We start from the raw sequence: 17,908 nt of genomic DNA on the forward strand, positions 1-17,908 counted from the left end.
TGTTTTCAGAGTCAGTCTGTAAGTCACTGGGAGACTTGGTTTTAGGCCTGTTTCAGTCACTTGTGGCCTCCCCAAAACCAAACAGCTTCGTTTAGCTTAGCCCTTGCCTCAATAGTAAAGTGTGGGGACCAGACCCGTGGCACGTCAGGTCCTTTGTAACCCTATGAGTGCATTACAGGAAAGACTCAGCAGGGACCACTGAGGGTATGTAGAGACCTGACTAAGAGCCCACACCTGGGAGTCAGACTGCCTGCATTCAGGTCCTGGCTCCGAGGGCTGTGTGACTTTAGGCCTGCCAGGGAACCACTCTGAGCCTCCATGCCCTCCTAGGTAAAATAGAGATGACAGTACTACCTACTCTAGGGCTGGGAGGGCTAAAGGAGCTAACAGGTGTAAAGCATTCAATGTCCTTTTCTTTTAACATCAATAATGTGAACTGCTATTGATTAAAGTGCAAAGTCCCAGATATACAATACTAATCATTTATATTTTATAGCATTTTATAAATTTCAAAAGAATTTTTATTTATTTTATCTCACTGGTAATTATAGAAATTCTGTGAGGTAGGAACAGAATTTGCTACATCTTCGTATATTTGAAAAAAATGTTAATAGAGTGATAAAGTCCAGAGATGGTTTAATCAGTCAATTGTCTAGTAAATGGTAGAGATAAATGAGCCATTTCACTGTGTATGTGCTTCAAAACATCATGTTGTACGTGATAGAAACACACAATGTTATCTGTCAATTTTTTAAAAATGGTAGAGCCAGAATCAAACTCAGGTATCCTGATTTTAAGTACATAGGGGTGTGTATGTTCTTCTAGTATTAATGAAATCCTAGACTGAGATGTTTTCCCTTTGATTTTTATATTAAAAACGTAATACCTGTTTATAAAAATTAAAAAAATGCATATTAACAAAGAAAAAATTCCACAAAATCCTTACTGTTAACATTTTGGCAAATATCCTGTCCTGGAATATATTTTCTTCTGATGGTTCTGAATTTGAGGCTGTTAATTATAAAATAGTTTTTGATGTTCATATGTTGTGGTGATGTTGAATCTGAGAATATCCACAGCTTCAAATAGAAAGCTAGAACTCTGTGATTTCAAAGTGCTATTTAAAAATCTGAGCTTACAACTACCTGTTATAAATAGATAAATAAATGGTAAAGTAGCAGGGAAGGAAGCCAGATTGTTCCTCTTTTGGTTTTCATCTTTTCCTCCTAGCTACCATAGTCACATTGAGTCCAGGAGAGGAGTAACTTCTCACAGATCCCCAAGGAACTTCAAGCCAAGGTCTAACCCTACATTGAAAATATTTTAGATTAGGCTCGTTTGTGACATGTGAATGTCACATTTAAATTTGGTAAGAGGAAAGAATGTCAATAGCTTTGGAGGTAAATATGTGGTATTTTCATAAGCTTCTTAAATACTTTTTCATTATTTTTCTCACAATAAACCAGGAGAAAGAAAACCGGGCTCTAATTCTTAAGATTCGGATTCTACAAGAAGAGGTATGTTGAAATCATTAAACACTGGTATAGACAGACATGGAAATCATACAATCATGAGTTATGACTGTGGGTTAAATAAAAATGCAAATATTCAGAGCCAAAGAGCAAGTTGATTTGTCAAATTACAAATGAGAAAGAGTGGATAGGATTTTCGTGTCTGGACAGAGGTACCTTATTACTTTTGCAATTATCCATGGAAGAAATGGCATTTAAGAAATTCAGATTTAAAATGAAATGAAGTTATCCCATCTAAATATTCAAATCAAAAAAGAAAGCATGGATGATATCTAATATTTTTCAATTATTATTTCATTGGATGAGGTGGCAAAAGTCTTGAGTCTAAAATTCATGTCTTAAATACACGGAAAGCATGACCTTGGAAAAACCATTTATCTTTTCTGGACTAATAACACCTACTTTATACAGTTATTTTGGAGATTAAGATGATTCATGTACAGCCATTTGGTAAACCATGTGTACCTTATGATGTTAGGAAACATTAGTATAATCTCTAAAAAAAAAAAAAAAAAAAGAATAATTCTTTGCAATATGTATTTTTTTATTTCAGCATATTATGGGGGTACAAAAGTTTAGGTTATGTATATTGCCCCATGCCCCCCCCCATCCCCCCGAGTCAAAGCTTCAAGTGTGTGCAATATGTATTTTTTTAAGCAACAGAATTAAAGCATTGGAAGAACAGGTCACAAAGCTGTTAGTAAGTTACTATACTGGAGGGAAAATTTTCTACAGATATCTTTTGAACATCAAGTATTATGCAGGTTTTAAATTTTGGTTTTATATGAGACTATCAGAAGTATTAAGTTGTGCTGAGCAGTCTGGAGAATTATTCAAAATGCAGGCCAAGTTAAAAATATTTCACAGTGGATTGGAAGGGAACAATTAAAGATTGGAAAGAAGCCTACATTAGATTCAGATGTGTTACAGCTGCAATGCCAGGTTTTTGTGAAACTAGTGCTTTATGATTAAACTCTTAATGTAAGATATTTTTCTCCTCATATTTAAATGAGTGAAAAACATCAAACAACCACACCAAACCAGTTTAGAATTGAGATGGAAGGAAGATTTAAAACCCTTCATTATGAGATGGTGTTGCAATGATTGACTTACATTAGAAAATGCATGTAAGTGTTGCTAAGATTCCTTTAGGAAGTAAAAATCTGATGCATTGTGAAGAGAAACAGCATAATGGTTTGGGTAGTGATCGACTTTCATTAATTCATTCAACACGTATTCATTGGAAGACCTCTATGTGCGGGCGCCATTCTCCCTGCTGAATACATGAGCCTAAACAAAATAGACCATATGGAACTAGTAAGTTAGATAGTGATAAGTGCTATGGAGAAAAGAAAAGCAGAAAACAGAATTGACAAGGAGGGGAGCACGATTTAAAATAGGGTGGTTAGGAAAAGCAGCACTATGAAGCTAATTCTTTGATTATAAACTGGAAAAGGAGTTTTATCTGTGAAAGAGCCTTGCAGGCAGAAGAAGCAGCAAGCTCAAGGGTGTGAGGCTGCAGCCTACCTGCTATTTTGGAGGGACAGCAAGGCCAGTGTGTCCGGAGCAGAGTGAACAAGTAGCAAGAGATGAGCCAGGGAGCCAGACACACAGGGTCTCATATAGGCATTGTAAGGACTCTGGATTTTTTTTTTTTTTTTTTTAACATGGAGTGAGATAGGAGCCATTGAAGGTTTTTGAGCACAGGAGTAATATGATCTAATTTCTATTTTAACAAGATAACTCAGGCTGCTGAGTTTAGAATCCACTGTGGTGGATTCAATCAAAAGCTGATGGGGGCTTGGACTGAACAGTCACAGTGGAGGTGGACAGAGTGTTTGGATCAGGAAATACTTTATAATATATCCAAAGATATTTATTATGTATTCAGGTACTATGGAAATTCTCTTATTGATTCTAGTGTCTCAGTGAAACACAAAGCAATGTCGTCAGCTGAGGGCGAGGATGGTGGAGGAGGTATTGGAAATTTGAGGAAAGAGAAGGGATGTTCTGGGCTAGGTGTTGGAAAACTTTTGTAAAGGACCTACCTGACAGTAAATATTTTTCAGGCTTTGCTAGTCAAAGTCCTTTGCTGCAACTACTTACCTTTGCTTTTGTAGTGTGAAAGCAGGCATAGACATAGATGTAAATAAATGGGCACAGCTGTGCCCTAATAAAACTTTATTTACAAAAACAAGGGGTCAGCTAAATTTGACCTTTGGGGGTGGGCATAGTTCACCAACCCCTGATTTAGGAAAACGGTGGTGTGAATATACTAGGATTGTATGGTATGATCACCAATAAACGCTGAGGTTAAAAGACACGAATTTACATGTGAACTGTCCCTTCTTTCTTTAACCGTGCTCATCTGAAAGGGTGCTGGCATGGAGTGGGTGGCAAGCTAATTTAAGTAAACACGAAACAGCAGAGGTTAGGGAAGGGAACTGAGGCCTGTGGAAGGGAGTGATTATAATGACCGACTGTGGAAGTCAGAGAGGACTGAGTTCATGGGAAGGCTGAAGGATAATGAAAAGGTGGTGGGATCAGTGGATTGCAGGCTGCAGTGGGGACTGAAGGTTTGTTGGTGCTAGAGGAAGTAATCTGGAAAGACAAGAGGTGGTGGTTGAAGAGTGCGGTGCTTGCAATTAAGATAATGGAGGGGTCAGAGTTACTGATAATAACAAGTTTGCACTTGTGACCATGGGGAGTGAGTGGCTGAGGTGGAATGGAAGCTCAGAAGGCAATACTGAGAGTATTCCCGGATGGGTGTGTTATTTCTGCACAAAGTCTAAAGTTTTGTCCCTTAGTTAAAATGGATTAATTACAATGTTAATTAAAATACTACTTCCTAAAAGAGATTTTGATTGTGATATTCTTGCATTTTTCTTGGTGCTAAATCTAAGGATACTATCTTCTTTTGCATTAGAACATTAAGAACATCATGGATATAGACAGACTGGAAAAGACAATTGAGGAATTGTCTAAGACCGAGACAGAGCACCAAGTAAGCACTTCCCAAATACTGGTAAAATATTTTTTTTCTGTCAAACCAATTTTATTCTATGACGATGTATATGACTCATTGACAAAATAACCTTTGGTTACAAATTCTGACATTTGTACTTTTCAAAATGTCTGAATTATATAAAAGGCAGTTTCTTTTTCTTGGTAGCAGCTTTACTGATACATAATTCACACGCCTTAAAACTCACCCTCTTAAAGTATACAAGTCAGTGTTTTTTAATACATTCACAGTTGTGCAACCATCACCAAAATCAAGTTGAAAACATTTTCATCCCCCCAAAAGAAACCCCTTTAACAGGAACACCTCTTACCATCCCCTCCCCAGCCCTAAGCAACCACTAATCTATTTTCTGTCTCTATAGATTTATTAATGTCTGTTCTGGGATATACATGGGACCACATAGTGTCTGTTGTGACCAGTTTCTTTCACTTAGCATGATGCTTTCGAGGTTCATCTATGTTATAGCACATATCAGTACTTCGTTTCTTTTTATTGCTGGATAATATTCCATTGTGTGGATATATGCATTTTGTTTGTTCATCAGTTGGTGGACATTTTGTGCTGTTTCCACTTTTTGGTTATTATGAATAATGCTGCTATGAACATTTGTGTACAAATTTTTATGTATACATAAGCTTTAATTTCTCTTGAGTATAAACCTAGGAGTATACTGGGTGACATGAGAATTCTATGTTTAACCTTTTGAGGAACTGCCAGACTGTTTTCCAAAAGTGGCTGCTCCATTTTACATTCCACCAGCAGTAGATGAGGATTCAAATTTATCTACATCTTTGCCAACACTTGTTATTTATCTTTTTGATTATAGTGGCAATTTCTTATTTAATAGTACCTGATTTTTTAAATCCCTAAATGAGGAAAGATTTTATATATTGTACTTTCTTAATACCAAAAATGAGAGAGAAAAAAAATATCCTTTATTAAATTAAGGAATAATGCCTTACCAAAATGTTTTCTCTCTGTATTGTATCTAAAAAGTTTATGTTTAGTACATAGTTTTATCTGCCATACATTCTTATCGGAAAACAGAAGATGACTTACTAGTAAATTCGTGAATTTTTGTCATGCTTATTGTCGTCTTTAATGGTGTGGTTGAGCAATATTTTTTGGTTGTACATTTCTGAAATGATGTAATTAAATTTCATTATCTATATGTGGAATTTACCAGTTTCCTGGTGGAACCCAAAATCTCTTGTGTGTGTGTGTATATAAAACAGCAGTTATAACTTAGACATTAAAATTAGTTCTGCGCTAAGAATGGCTGTGTTTGGAAAACACAACTGTGATAAACTGGTGGAAAGAGCCGAAAGACATGAGTTTAGATACTGTCTTCTCTACTTAAGAGTTTCTAACCTCAAGCAAGTTTTAAGTCTCAATTTTCCCATCTATTAAATGGGTATGACATTTCTACCTACTCCACAAGCTTATTGAAACACAGGTGATGATGTGATCATATCCAATGTATATGAGTATGATGATGTTTCTGCTTCTGAGCATGCTGATGGGTTCTCAATTCAGTCAGTATACGCATTTATCGATTCTATTATATGTAGAAGCATAGGCTACCAAGCTTGCTTTTGATTTTAATAAACTGATATATCCCTAATATTCACTTTAAAAGAAATCTTGAACATTTCTAAATGAAGTTTTTAAAAGACGAAGAGTCTTCTATGGGTCCTCCTGGAAATCTATGTTTGTGTCCTATCTAGATTTTCCTTTTCACCAGAAAAGTGAAGATTGTATGTTCTCTGATTATATGAAGTGTGGAGCAGTGGGAAGGGCACTTGGCTGGAGCTGTCCACTCATGCTGTAGGCTCAGCTCTGACTGTGTGTGACCCAGGGTCAGTCCCTGAGTAATGCTGAGCTTTGGTTTCCTCACTGGTGAAATCAGGGCCGTGACCTCCGCCTCTAGGGTTGTTGTGAGGCTGGATGGGAAAGTTCTCTGTAGAGTGAAAAACATGCATGTTAACGGTGCTCCAGAAACTTGTCTCCCTTCCTGAAATGAGTTTATGACACTGTCCTTTTACCAAAGCAATTTCCCAACGGGCTTCCCTTAAATGTGTTTCTTTCCAGATGCAGCTATACACATATGAGAATATTTTACTTAATAAAGATGCAAGTTTGCAGAAGGTCAGTGCTGTTCCTTCCCATGAAAGCCTACAGAATTGGCTAGTTCTCTCCAAATCATAAAGGAGATGGTCATTTGTGTAATTTCATCCCTACTAAAAGATCTGACTCTATTATTGCGCCATTAAACTCCCCTTTATAGTACTTCACCAAAATGTTCTGAGTGAAGGATAGGTCTGAACATATTCTCTCTAAATTCTGGGGGTGTTCATCCACATACGCAGCAAATATTAGTGTGCAATCTCCTAGTCACTGGCTATATACTGGTAATGTAGTTTTAATTGACAGCAATACAAACGAGTGTGCAGCCATTTATTCTAGGAAAGAAGAATATATAACCAAATTATTTGCTACCTAATTTGATTGATTTATAGATACACAGATGCTCTATTCTTATATCCTATGATCATAGCCTGTCTGGTAACAGAGGATGCTGGCTACAGAGATGCTGATTATGGTGGCTGATTATGAAGTTTCAAATGAGCCAGTTATAGCTTGTAGACTCTGACCAGGATACTGAATGTCATACTAACTTTATTTTATTTATTTATTTCTGAAAGTCTACATGTTTTCCTACACTAACTTTGTTTTCACTGTGGGTGTTGTCTGTCTGTGTAATCATATTGTGAGGGGGTGGCTACTTAGTTCCTCCATAACTCTGGTCTGCCCACATTCTGCACTCCTGCCCAGCATCCATTAGTTATTGACTGAGCACCGCACGAGCCAGACACTGTGCTAGTCATGGGATAAAAATCATAGATCAGAGCTGGGTGCAATGGCTCACGCCCATAATCTCAGCATTTTGTGAGGCCTTTGGGAGGCCCGAGGCAGGAGGATCACTTGAGGCCAGGAGTTCAAGAGCAGGCTGAGCAACATAGCAAGACCCTACCTCTATAGAAAATAAAAATAATAGTAAAGGATCTTAGCTTTTAAAAAAAAATTATAGATCAGGCACTCACGACCTGTACCTTCTGGTCTTCTAGTACAAAACAATAATTTTAAGGAGATATTCAGAACTGGATAAGGTTGAGTGTCCTTATTTCATTGGTCATTTGCAAGTAGAGACTGATTTTTTTTTTCTTAAATGCATCGTGATAATAGTTATAATTTTAATTTGGGCTTAAGAATCTTTTTACACTGATTCTATTGGGCTAGACAAACACAGAACATAAGGACACCAATTAGATGTAGGTGCCTTGTCCTATTTTTCTTGTGTGTTTTGACTCTCAAACACTGACTGGTTCAGTTTTCAAATAGTGAAATTGGTAGCTCTCATGATGACTGGGCATTTATAATTCTTCTCTGGTTCACATTGACAATATGATATGTTGGACCCATTGCTTTTTTACTATTATTTCTCTCTACTTTTCAGAAGGATTTAAGTATAGAAGAACTTAAGTCAACCATCATAGAATGCAGAAGCATTATAGAGGTATACCTATTATTAATTATTATTAATCTCACAGCTTGCAAGGTGGGCTTGTTAAATGTAAATATAAAATTCCCCACTGGAGTAACATGTACAGCCTAATGTTGTGTGTGATTCCAGAATTTACGAGGGGATAAAAGTAAACTGGTTCAAGAATTACAGCACTTGCAGCAGGAACTCATCACGTAAGTACAGAGCAACGCCCTCCAGCCTTCTCTCTGGTACGCCACGTTATTGGTGAACAGAGCTATATGTAGTTTCTCGGAAGTGCCACGTTCTTTTCTTCTGTACCATTGTAAGTGATATTTTCTCTTCTTTTCTCCATGAGAACTCTTTTATTAGTTTTCTATGACCCTCCCTGATTGTCTCAGCTTGGGCTGCTATTACAAAATACCGTAAACTGGGTGGCTTCAACAACAAACATTTATTTCTCACAGTCCTGGAGGCTGGACGTCCAAGATCAGGGTGTCAGCAGGGTTGTTGAGAGCCCTCTCCCAGGTTACAGACTGCTGACTTCTCCTTGTATCTGCATGGAGGAAAGAGAGCTAGCTAACCTTTGGCCTCTTCTTGTAAAGACACTAATTCCATTTGTTACGACTCCACCCTCAAACCTACTTACCTTCCCAGGGCTCCACCTCCAAATATTTTCACACTGGGGTTAGGATTTCAACTTATGAATTTGGGAGGGATGCAAACATTCAGTCCATTGCAGTGACTTTCCCTTGCTCTTCCCTTACCTTGAGATTAAGGTGAGCCTTTAGAATACAAGCATGGCACATTGTTCTCACCTCTTTCCTAACACACACCATCCTGTATTACAGTCATTTATTTCCGATTGTGTGTGGTGTGCTAGTCCAGGGGCCACAGGAGCCACCCAAATAACAAAAATGAGTAAAGCCAATGGACAGTGATACACTGTCCATCTGTGTATGGCACTCTGTGAATGGCAGACAAGAGGAGTGAACTCCCCATGTAAAGGGGGCCACTTGCTTAGCTCCCAGCTCATTATTACATCAAGACTATATGGACCCAGTTTGGCTACATCTTCTTATTTTGGAAGAAAAGCCAGAAATCCAGATTTTTTTAGTGAAATTTTCTAATTTTTAACTGCTATCCCCAATTCTTTTTTTTTTCTTTTTATTTTCTCTTTTTTTTCTTTTTTTTTTTCCTTTTTTTTTTTTCTTTATTTTTATTATTTTTTTTTATTTCAGCTCATTATGGGGGTGCAAAAGTTCAGGTTATACATGTTGCCCATGCCCCCCCATCCCCCCGAGTCTGAGCTTCAATTGTGTCCATTCCCTAGACAGTGCACATCGCACTCATCATGTAGGTATGCACCCATCCCCTCCCCCCACCCCCATCCCCCCCAGTCAGAACTTCAAGCGTGTCCATTCCCCAGGCAGTGCGCATCGAACTCATCAAGTAGGTATACACCCATCCCCGCCCCCCAGCCCCCACCTCTGTCTGATACCCAATTGTTAAAGTGTGGCCTACTTGTCTGTGACCCCCTGGAGTCACTAGTGCATGCAGCTCTGGAGAATAGAGACTATCTCTTCTTTCTGTGTTGCTAAGCACCTTACACATCCTTGGCACACATGGGTGCTAACTGATTGGTGATAAGTGAACCCTATTCTGGTGACTTCCAACATAATGTGGGAGGCACCCTAACTAGATTGGACTACTATGTTTGTTTTTTCAAGAAATGGGATCCGGTTGAATGTTAATGGAGAGCGTAATAGTATCATCTCTGGAGAAAAATCCTTACATTATGAACTCATTCTTGCTCAGTCTGCAGAGGTAGGTAATGATAATATGATGGAAAGCTTTGAAAAATAACCACCCCATATGATAGCTTACTCAAGTGTGGAGCTCACTTAAGAAGAAGTCCATAGCTTGCCAAAAACCACCAGACATTTTGAGGGAATCTTCTGATAGTTTTTTAGAATCCAAGTCTAAAGTCTCTTAGTCTGAAGGAAGGGCCTGTTTCCAAGTTATAGCCGAAAGCTACATCAGGGTTAAAGTGCGGGTTTGTGGAAGTGGACTTTCAGTGACCTGGGGCTTTAGAAACCTTTATATTCCTGATTTTTTTTCCAGAATAGACTACCTGCACTGGTCCCCAGCCTGGGTTCCTAGAGGTAGCAGTGGAGACCTGTGAGCTATTTTTTAGTATTTTCCAAACTCCCAAAGTAAATGTATGTACCAAAAATAAAGATGTGAGAAATACCACCAAGTTTCTTTGCTTTAGGATATTTAAGGACGTTAATTACTACATGCTGAACAGAAACTAGCATTTTTTTTATATGTGTTTTGGTTAATTTTAAAGTGGCAAAATGAATTACTAGTTTTTTAAAAAATCTCAATTTGGTAGACCCAATTCTTTATAACATGGGAGGAAATACTAAAAAAAAAATCTTGGAGATAAAAATGTTTTAACCCCCCAGCCCCATGCTATATTTTCACTCCTTTTGTGTTTTCCAGTTTTGTGCTTGTTATGTTAGGAAATATTTTATGTAGCAAATTGCTTTCTTCTCACCACGTGATGGTTTCTCCATGTCTGTGGATGATGGATTTGTCAGAATGTTCTCCTGTTGACAGCTGTGATGTGACCTTGAAAGGAAAGGAAGAATGCCTCTGGGGCAAATGCTGTCACATTGCTCCTGCCAAGGATGCAGGGACAGCATATGCTGCCTTCATCCGAAGCCGTCTCAGGCGTCCCTGGGCATCCTGCTGAGGGCTGTGCTTTGCTGACATTCGGCTTCAAATCCTCATCATTTCACTGTGTTTTTGAAACCAAGCCAAACTGCCAGACTGAATGAAACTGTGGCAAATCTGCCATGGCACTGTGTTTTTACCCTCAGTCCCCTGAGATAATAATGATGTCAAGATGCCAGTCCAGAAAGTTCTATCCTTCTAAACAGGGGGTGAGGGGAGTGGTTATCAGCTGGCAAGGTTCAGGCCCTGAGGTTTACCCACCGGTGAGATAGGGGGTTTGCCTTCTCACTAGGGCCTGGAAATCAGGGTCCTCTGACCGTTTTCAACAGACAGCAACAAGGTGGTTACATCTCAAGTACAGCAGGAGACAGAGACTTTGTGGGAAGTACAGGGAACATACAGTGTGAAACATCGTCGGAGAGTATCGTTTATAACTGGGAGGGAGACAAAAGAAACCAACCTATTTTCAATGAGATGGATTTGATCAGCCCCCTCCCCCTACAGCTTTTTCCTCCCTGTGAATTTCTTTACCTTCCCCTATTTTTACTTTTTAATATGTATTTATTATTTAATTAGTATAAATTTATGGAGTAAGAGTGTAATTTTGTTACACGCATAGATGAAGTAGTGAAGTCTGTTCTTGTAGTATATCCATCCTCTGAATAATGTACATTGTACCCATTAAGTATTTTCTCTTCCCTCACCCCCTCCCTGTCCCTCATCTTTCCTAGTCTCCACTGTGTTTCATTCCACACTCTATGTCCACATGTACACATTATTTAGCTCCTACTTATAAGTGAGAACATGTGGTATTTGACTTTCTGTGTCTGACTTGTCTTACTTAAGATAATGGCCTCCAGTTCCATCCATGTTGCTGCAAAAGACATGATTTCATTCTTTTTAATAGCTGAATAGTATTCCATTCCCTTCCCCTATTTTCATATTAAAATTAGAGCCAAAACAGTTTATGTCACCCACATGTAAATGTTATTTATTGATGATAAATGAGTTTTCCTTAAGATAGAAAACTTCAGTTAAATGAACTGTTCAATTGAAGCTGTTCTGGAGAGAAAATGTCAACAGGTTTTTGTTTTGTTTTTTTTTTAGAATGTAGGAGGGTCAAGACTACTTGGAACTATTTGATGATAACAATTATATTGACTCATGAGCATTATTTTTATAAAGCAAAAATAATGTTCTTTGTTAGGATGACAGAGTTGTGGGCATTCTGGTAATTGTTTCAGAACAAAGAGACTGAGTGGCAGTGCAGTTTAATCAGCTTGTCTTCTCTGGACATGATGATGGACCAGGAAATGCTGCTGTTACTAGGAGAACCTGAACAAAGGGGAGTGGAATTCACAGCTACGCTTCAGAAGCTGGTATCCATAATATACATGGCTTGTGCTGTTTCACTTGGGTTAGAAATATCTGCAGATAACTGACTTTATAGCTGGGGTTGCCTAGTCCAAATGTATCTGAGTGCTTTTGAGACCCAAATTACTCCTAATTTGAAAAGAGTAGACTTTTCTCAAATCTCCTTGAAGTTGGTCTTCTAGTTCTGGGTCAATCAGACTAACAGATTGACCATAAGATGTGGATTGCTTGAGCTTATTTTTCCTGTGGGCTAATCTGTAGTATCAAAGGGCTTGAAGACATGGTATCTATTGAACAGTTTCCTTCTCTTAATTTTCTTCTAGCTAACAGCTAGCATTTCTTTCTCCATTTTGATTTTTCACTGGAAACTCCAGATGATTAAGGGAAATCAGAGAACAACATCTTCCTGTTGGTATTTCCTGTCCTTTTCACAGTGCCTAGCATATTGTAGGTAGCATTTAGTTTGATGAATGATAAAAATGCTTGGTTTTTTTTTTTTTTTCTCTTTAAAAGGAGAAGAAAAAGGATAGGTTTTGTTATGGAAAACGATTCTGTCTATATATACTCAGTATTTGTATAGCACCTGACGAGACTTAGCATGTACATAAGGCAACATCCCAGGATAAAGGAAAGTGACTGGGAGGCATTGGATGAGAAGGAACTGACTCTGGTATCTTCTTGAATTACCCATAGGGTGGAATTTTGGTCTAAATTAATTCTGATTATACAATAGCATATGCCTGTTCCCTGAATTCCTAGTTGAAGATGTGAAACTCTCTTTTCAGCATGAAGAAGTTTCTGAAGTTGAAACCCTCATCGATAGATTCCTACAATGGATAACTAACCCAGAAATTACTATGAAAGAAAAGTGGGAGATACAGCTTACTGTGAGTATTCTGTATTTTGTGATTTTCCTGGTTTTTCTTCTACTTTGTTCAGTTAGGTAATATTTAATGTATGTGGTACCATTTCTATGACTTTATTGTAGTCTTCTGCTGTGCTAGTCTGATGATGAGTATTGAGTGTGTGTCTGGGTGTGTGCATGGGTGTGAGGATTAGCATAAACGTGCATGTAGGACGAGGCAGGAACATGACAGTGAGCGTAAGGATATGTGAGATGTGATGGGAGAGATAGTAAATAAGACGATTTAATGAAAAAATGTGTTTTATTTGTATCCCTATGAGAACTGGCTAGTTTAAGCTTAAATTTTTCCTTGGCCTACTAAAATTTCCTAACTTTGACAGCAGGATTCCTGTGTAAAAGAATCTTATTTCTGAGACCCTGACAATTTTATCATCCCAGAAAGTCACAGAGCATTGTAGCTATTCGAAGCTTTGTTAGAAAGAAAGCATATAAGAAGAAATCTCACCTATCCCCTATTATCTTTACTTCCTGACTGACAGACAGTCCTGGCATCTGTCAGCCGCCTAAGTTAAGCTAAAGAAAGACATAAACTCTGGAATATTATTTCAACCCCTTTGCCAATCTAACCTCTTTTTTCTTTAAAGTTGCTTTTGAATATGAAAATCAACAGATACTGATTTTATTGCATTATCTTATCCCATCCTGTTCTAAAGCAATTGTGATGACTGCTGAAATGGTCAGAAACCCACTTAAGAAAAAGAAAACAAAACTCAGTTTTAGGCACATGATAGGTGCTTTATTCACACTTGTTAAACTCAGATGACCAATAGGATAATCAGTCTCTGGGCAATTGAGAATTGGTATCAATCCAATTATAACTGTGGTGTCCAACAGCAGTGAATGGCTGTTGAGATGGGAATGTCCACAGCATTTTAAACTGCCTCTCTCATTTGTAATATGTAACATTGGACTACTGGGGTTTGTTTTGTGGATTTTCTTATAGAAATTCAAACATACTGTGGAAAAGAAGCTAAACCTTTGCATATTAATGCTGGACAGCTTGGAAAACCACAAAGACTCTCTTGATAAAGAGTTTGCCAAATTAATGGAGATTTTGAAGAGATTGAGGCTGGAATATTTTTATTTCAGAAAAGAATTTCTTTCCAGGTAATAGTGATTTATATATATAAGAAACCCATGCTTTATACACATGACATGTTTATGACTGTGCCAGGGCACTCATTTTGCTTTTTACAAGTTACCCTGATTTCAGATGACACTCTTTCAGAGAAGATATTCTGTTTGACAATTCTTAATTATGAAATAGTATGAAATTGACTTATGTTCAGAATTGCTAATGATGAACCTTAAACTCTGTGAAAACCAGTATAATGAGTTATTTTTCCCTAGAGAAAGAATTTAGAAGTATGCAGTATAGAATTCTTTTAACCAGAAGGGGCCTTAAAGATTTCTTAGGAATCTCATAATTTCACAGAGGACTAAGGCATAAGGAGATAAAGTAAGTTGATCAAGGACTGAAAGTTATTAAGGGAAGATCCAGAACTTGAAGCCAGGTATGTTGACTCCTACCCCATTGGGCTTCATGATCCATCCCAGTACACAACGCTGTGCACTGGGCCCTGGTCAACTAGATTGCAGTTGAATGAAGTTATAGGGAATAGAGGATAAAAAATGTAAAATAACTTTTACTATCTTTCCTCTAACCTCAATTCTTACGATTATGGGGAAGTTCTTGAAATTTCTATACTCTGTAAACCACACACTAAAACAAGGGCAGCGATTGTATCGTTTGTTGACCACTATTTATACAGCTGCTAGTACCATACTTAGCACTCACTTAAGAGATTCTTGTTGAATGAACAAATGAACATGGGTGTATACTGAACTTGAGCAAAGTAGAAAAAAAATGTAAAGACTAAGGTAGGCTTAAAATAGCTAGAAGAAACTGTTTTATTTCCCCAAATATAAGGAAACTAGATACCAGAGAGAGGTTAATATCAGAAAACTCTCAAGAAAATGATCTTCTGCTTTCCTTAAGCAGTGGGGAGCCCACACTTCCCCTTCATGGTAAAAGATGTGGGTTAAATGAATGTGCAGCTTCCTTACGCAGATACCATCTCCACAAAGGGAGAGTCGGAATTCTTCTGTTTAGCAACAAAGAACTATTTGGAGAGGGGACTGTACTAGGATCATCTCTGAATGAGTGAATCTTCTGCATTATCCTACTAGACGTGCTAGCAGCCCAGTTAAACCATAGTAGGTGTCATTTGTCTGGAGGTTACTGTGTCAGATGTAGTGCTAAGAATTTATATAATTATATGATAAAATGCCAGGGAGTGGTAAGTGATATGGAGAAAATTAAGGCAGGATAAGAAGACAGAGAATGACGAGAGGGTAGGAGGACCTCATTTTAGAAAGAATGGCCAGGGAAGTCCTGTCTCAGGAGTGAAGGATCGAGTGGAGAGCTGAACGAAGGGAGAGGGTGAGCTATGTGATGATCTTGGGCAGAGGACGTAGCTGGTGGAAAGACCATGAGGTGGTAGGGAGCTCGATGTGTTTGAGCAGCAGCAAGAAGCCAGCATGGCTGGTGGGGGTGTGGGGGGCAGAGGCCTGGGCAGTGGTAGGAGATGGGGCCAGAGGGATAGGCCGGGGTCAGGTCACACACAGCCTAGCAGTCCACGTTTAGGAGTTGGGATTTTATTCTGAATGTGGTGGGAAGCCATTGGAGGGATATGAGCAGAGAAGAGATATGATTTGTGTTTTGAAAGATCTACTGGGTAGAGAATTATCTACAGAGGGCGAGCGGGAAAGCAGTGAGACCAGGGAGAAGAGTTTTTTTCCACAACAGATCAGCATTTAGAGATCCTGATATCAATTTTTTGACCCATGTCTTAAATAGGAAATGTAAGAGTACATTGCATGTAGAAAGAGTTAATAGTGCTTAATACAATTTTTGTTTCAGCTACGTGTGCCTGTGTGTGTGTGTGTGTTTGTGTGTGTGCGTGTTTGTGTGTGTGCATACTGGGTTGAAATATAAAATATTTACTGAGTCATGGTCCAAAAAGTTATAGAGTTAGGAGATATTGCAATAGTCCAGGTGAGGGATATAGTGTTGGCCAGGGCAATAGTCATGGAGGTGGTAAAAAATGATTAAAACTACATTTTTTTTTTTTTTTTTTTTTTTTTTTGAGAGTGGACCAGATCCAACTACTAGTAAATTAGATGTGGAAAGTGCAGGAAAGAGAGGAGTCATCCTTAACTCAGAGGTTTTTGGTCTGAAAACTAGGTAGATGGTGTGATATTTAGATGGCAAAGTCTGGAAGAGAGACAGGTTTTGCATGGATTGGAGTAGAAATCAAGATTTAGCATTAGAACATGTTAGCAAGGACAGTTGTTGAATTTAAAAACACATGCTCAAAGCTAATATGTATACGTCTTAACATGATAAGAAAAATTTCTATGGGAGAAAATCTCCAAAGGTTCAACATCTGTTGAATATCTTTAACAGTACTATCTGATTTTTTAGAAAGCTATTTCTAAGACTGATTAATAAAGTTCATAAAAAAGTTATTGTCCTATAGGTGGAAATCCATGTAAGTGATTGAAAGTGTTAGTATAACTAAATATGGGTGTCTGATGTTCCTTAAAGTCCTTTAAAAACTTTCTTTTGGAAGATAGTGGACACTTTTGAAGGCTTAGGCTATTCCCAGAGGAGAGAAAAGTAGATAAAACTGATGTCTTAAAAACAAAACAAAACAACAACAACAACAAAAATAAAACACAACAGAGAAAATGATGTCAGAAGGATCACTTGGAATGGAATAGAAAGCCCTGGACCCTTCTCCACAAGGACACACTAATTCAATGACAATACATGAGCAAATTCCCTTTGTGAGAAATTCAGAAACTAGTTGAGAGGTTCCTGCCCCTTGGGCAAGCATGAAACCAGCCATATGAAGGCTGGTAAGAAAATTTGAGGAACCCTTACCATGTTCCTTACCCCCAGCACAGTGCTATATGATCAGGAAAAAATCCTCAGCTCCCAGCTTCTCCTTGGGGAAGAAAAGAATTATTCCACATGTCCAACAGTCAAGCTTTTCTGAGGGCTGCCTAAGGTTCTTGTTTCTGTTTCACCTGTCTCCTAGTGCTGATGGGAACTGGCGTACTGTAAATGCCTGGAGGCCACTGAAAACAAGGCAGTTTGGACTAGCATGCGTGCACTTGCAGAGCCTCCTACTCCCAGCTCAGTGCAAAGCAAGCAGGTGAAAAACCCTAGATCCCCAGCTTCTCCCTCAAGGTGGAAGGATGAAAAAGTTGGACCATGCATCTAATATTTCAACTTTTTTGGAGCTGCCCAGGGAATTGGCTTCTATCTCACCTGTTTCATCATATTGATGGGACCTGGCATACTTTAGATGGTTGGGGGCTGCTAAGAAGAAAACCAGTTGTTTGGACTAGTGTGAATGTTTGAGAGTTCCCCCAGAATCTCTGGATTCTGGACTGATTCAGGGTTTTCTCCTGTATGAGAGCAGTCTGTGAAGACTAGGAGCTCGCTATTTTTTCTAACATGTAGGTGAAAACACAAAGACTCAAGGAAAATAAACAGGGAAATATTAATATGTCTCAAAGGAACAAAATAAATCTCTGGAAACTGATCCTAATGACACAGATAAATGATTTACCTGAGAGAAAATCCAATAAAGATACTCAACAAAGTTTGGAGAACAATGCATGAACAAAGTGAGAATTTTAACAAAAAGATAGAAAATACTAAAAAGTACCAAACAGATATCTTGCAGCTGAAG

General features: G+C 38.3%; 1 protein-coding gene across 1 annotated transcript in view; it reads left to right on the plus strand.

Annotated features, from left to right (window-relative positions):
- IRAG2 (inositol 1,4,5-triphosphate receptor associated 2) overlaps positions 1-17,908 on the plus strand; it is an 85,552-nt gene that overhangs the window by 14,987 nt on the left and 52,657 nt on the right. The window contains exons 8-16 of the mRNA XM_069491476.1: positions 1,467-1,517; positions 4,459-4,536; positions 6,649-6,705; positions 8,075-8,134; positions 8,252-8,316; positions 9,832-9,928; positions 12,088-12,222; positions 13,003-13,104; positions 14,086-14,249. Of these exons, the coding sequence (XP_069347577.1) occupies positions 1,467-1,517; positions 4,459-4,536; positions 6,649-6,705; positions 8,075-8,134; positions 8,252-8,316; positions 9,832-9,928; positions 12,088-12,222; positions 13,003-13,104; positions 14,086-14,249 (809 nt within the window). The remainder of the gene's footprint in view (positions 1-1,466; positions 1,518-4,458; positions 4,537-6,648; positions 6,706-8,074; positions 8,135-8,251; positions 8,317-9,831; positions 9,929-12,087; positions 12,223-13,002; positions 13,105-14,085; positions 14,250-17,908) is intronic.

This window comes from Eulemur rufifrons, chromosome 16 (genome assembly GCF_041146395.1).
Source record: "Eulemur rufifrons isolate Redbay chromosome 16, OSU_ERuf_1, whole genome shotgun sequence".
In the NCBI taxonomy this organism is placed as follows: Eukaryota; Metazoa; Chordata; class Mammalia; order Primates; family Lemuridae; genus Eulemur; species Eulemur rufifrons.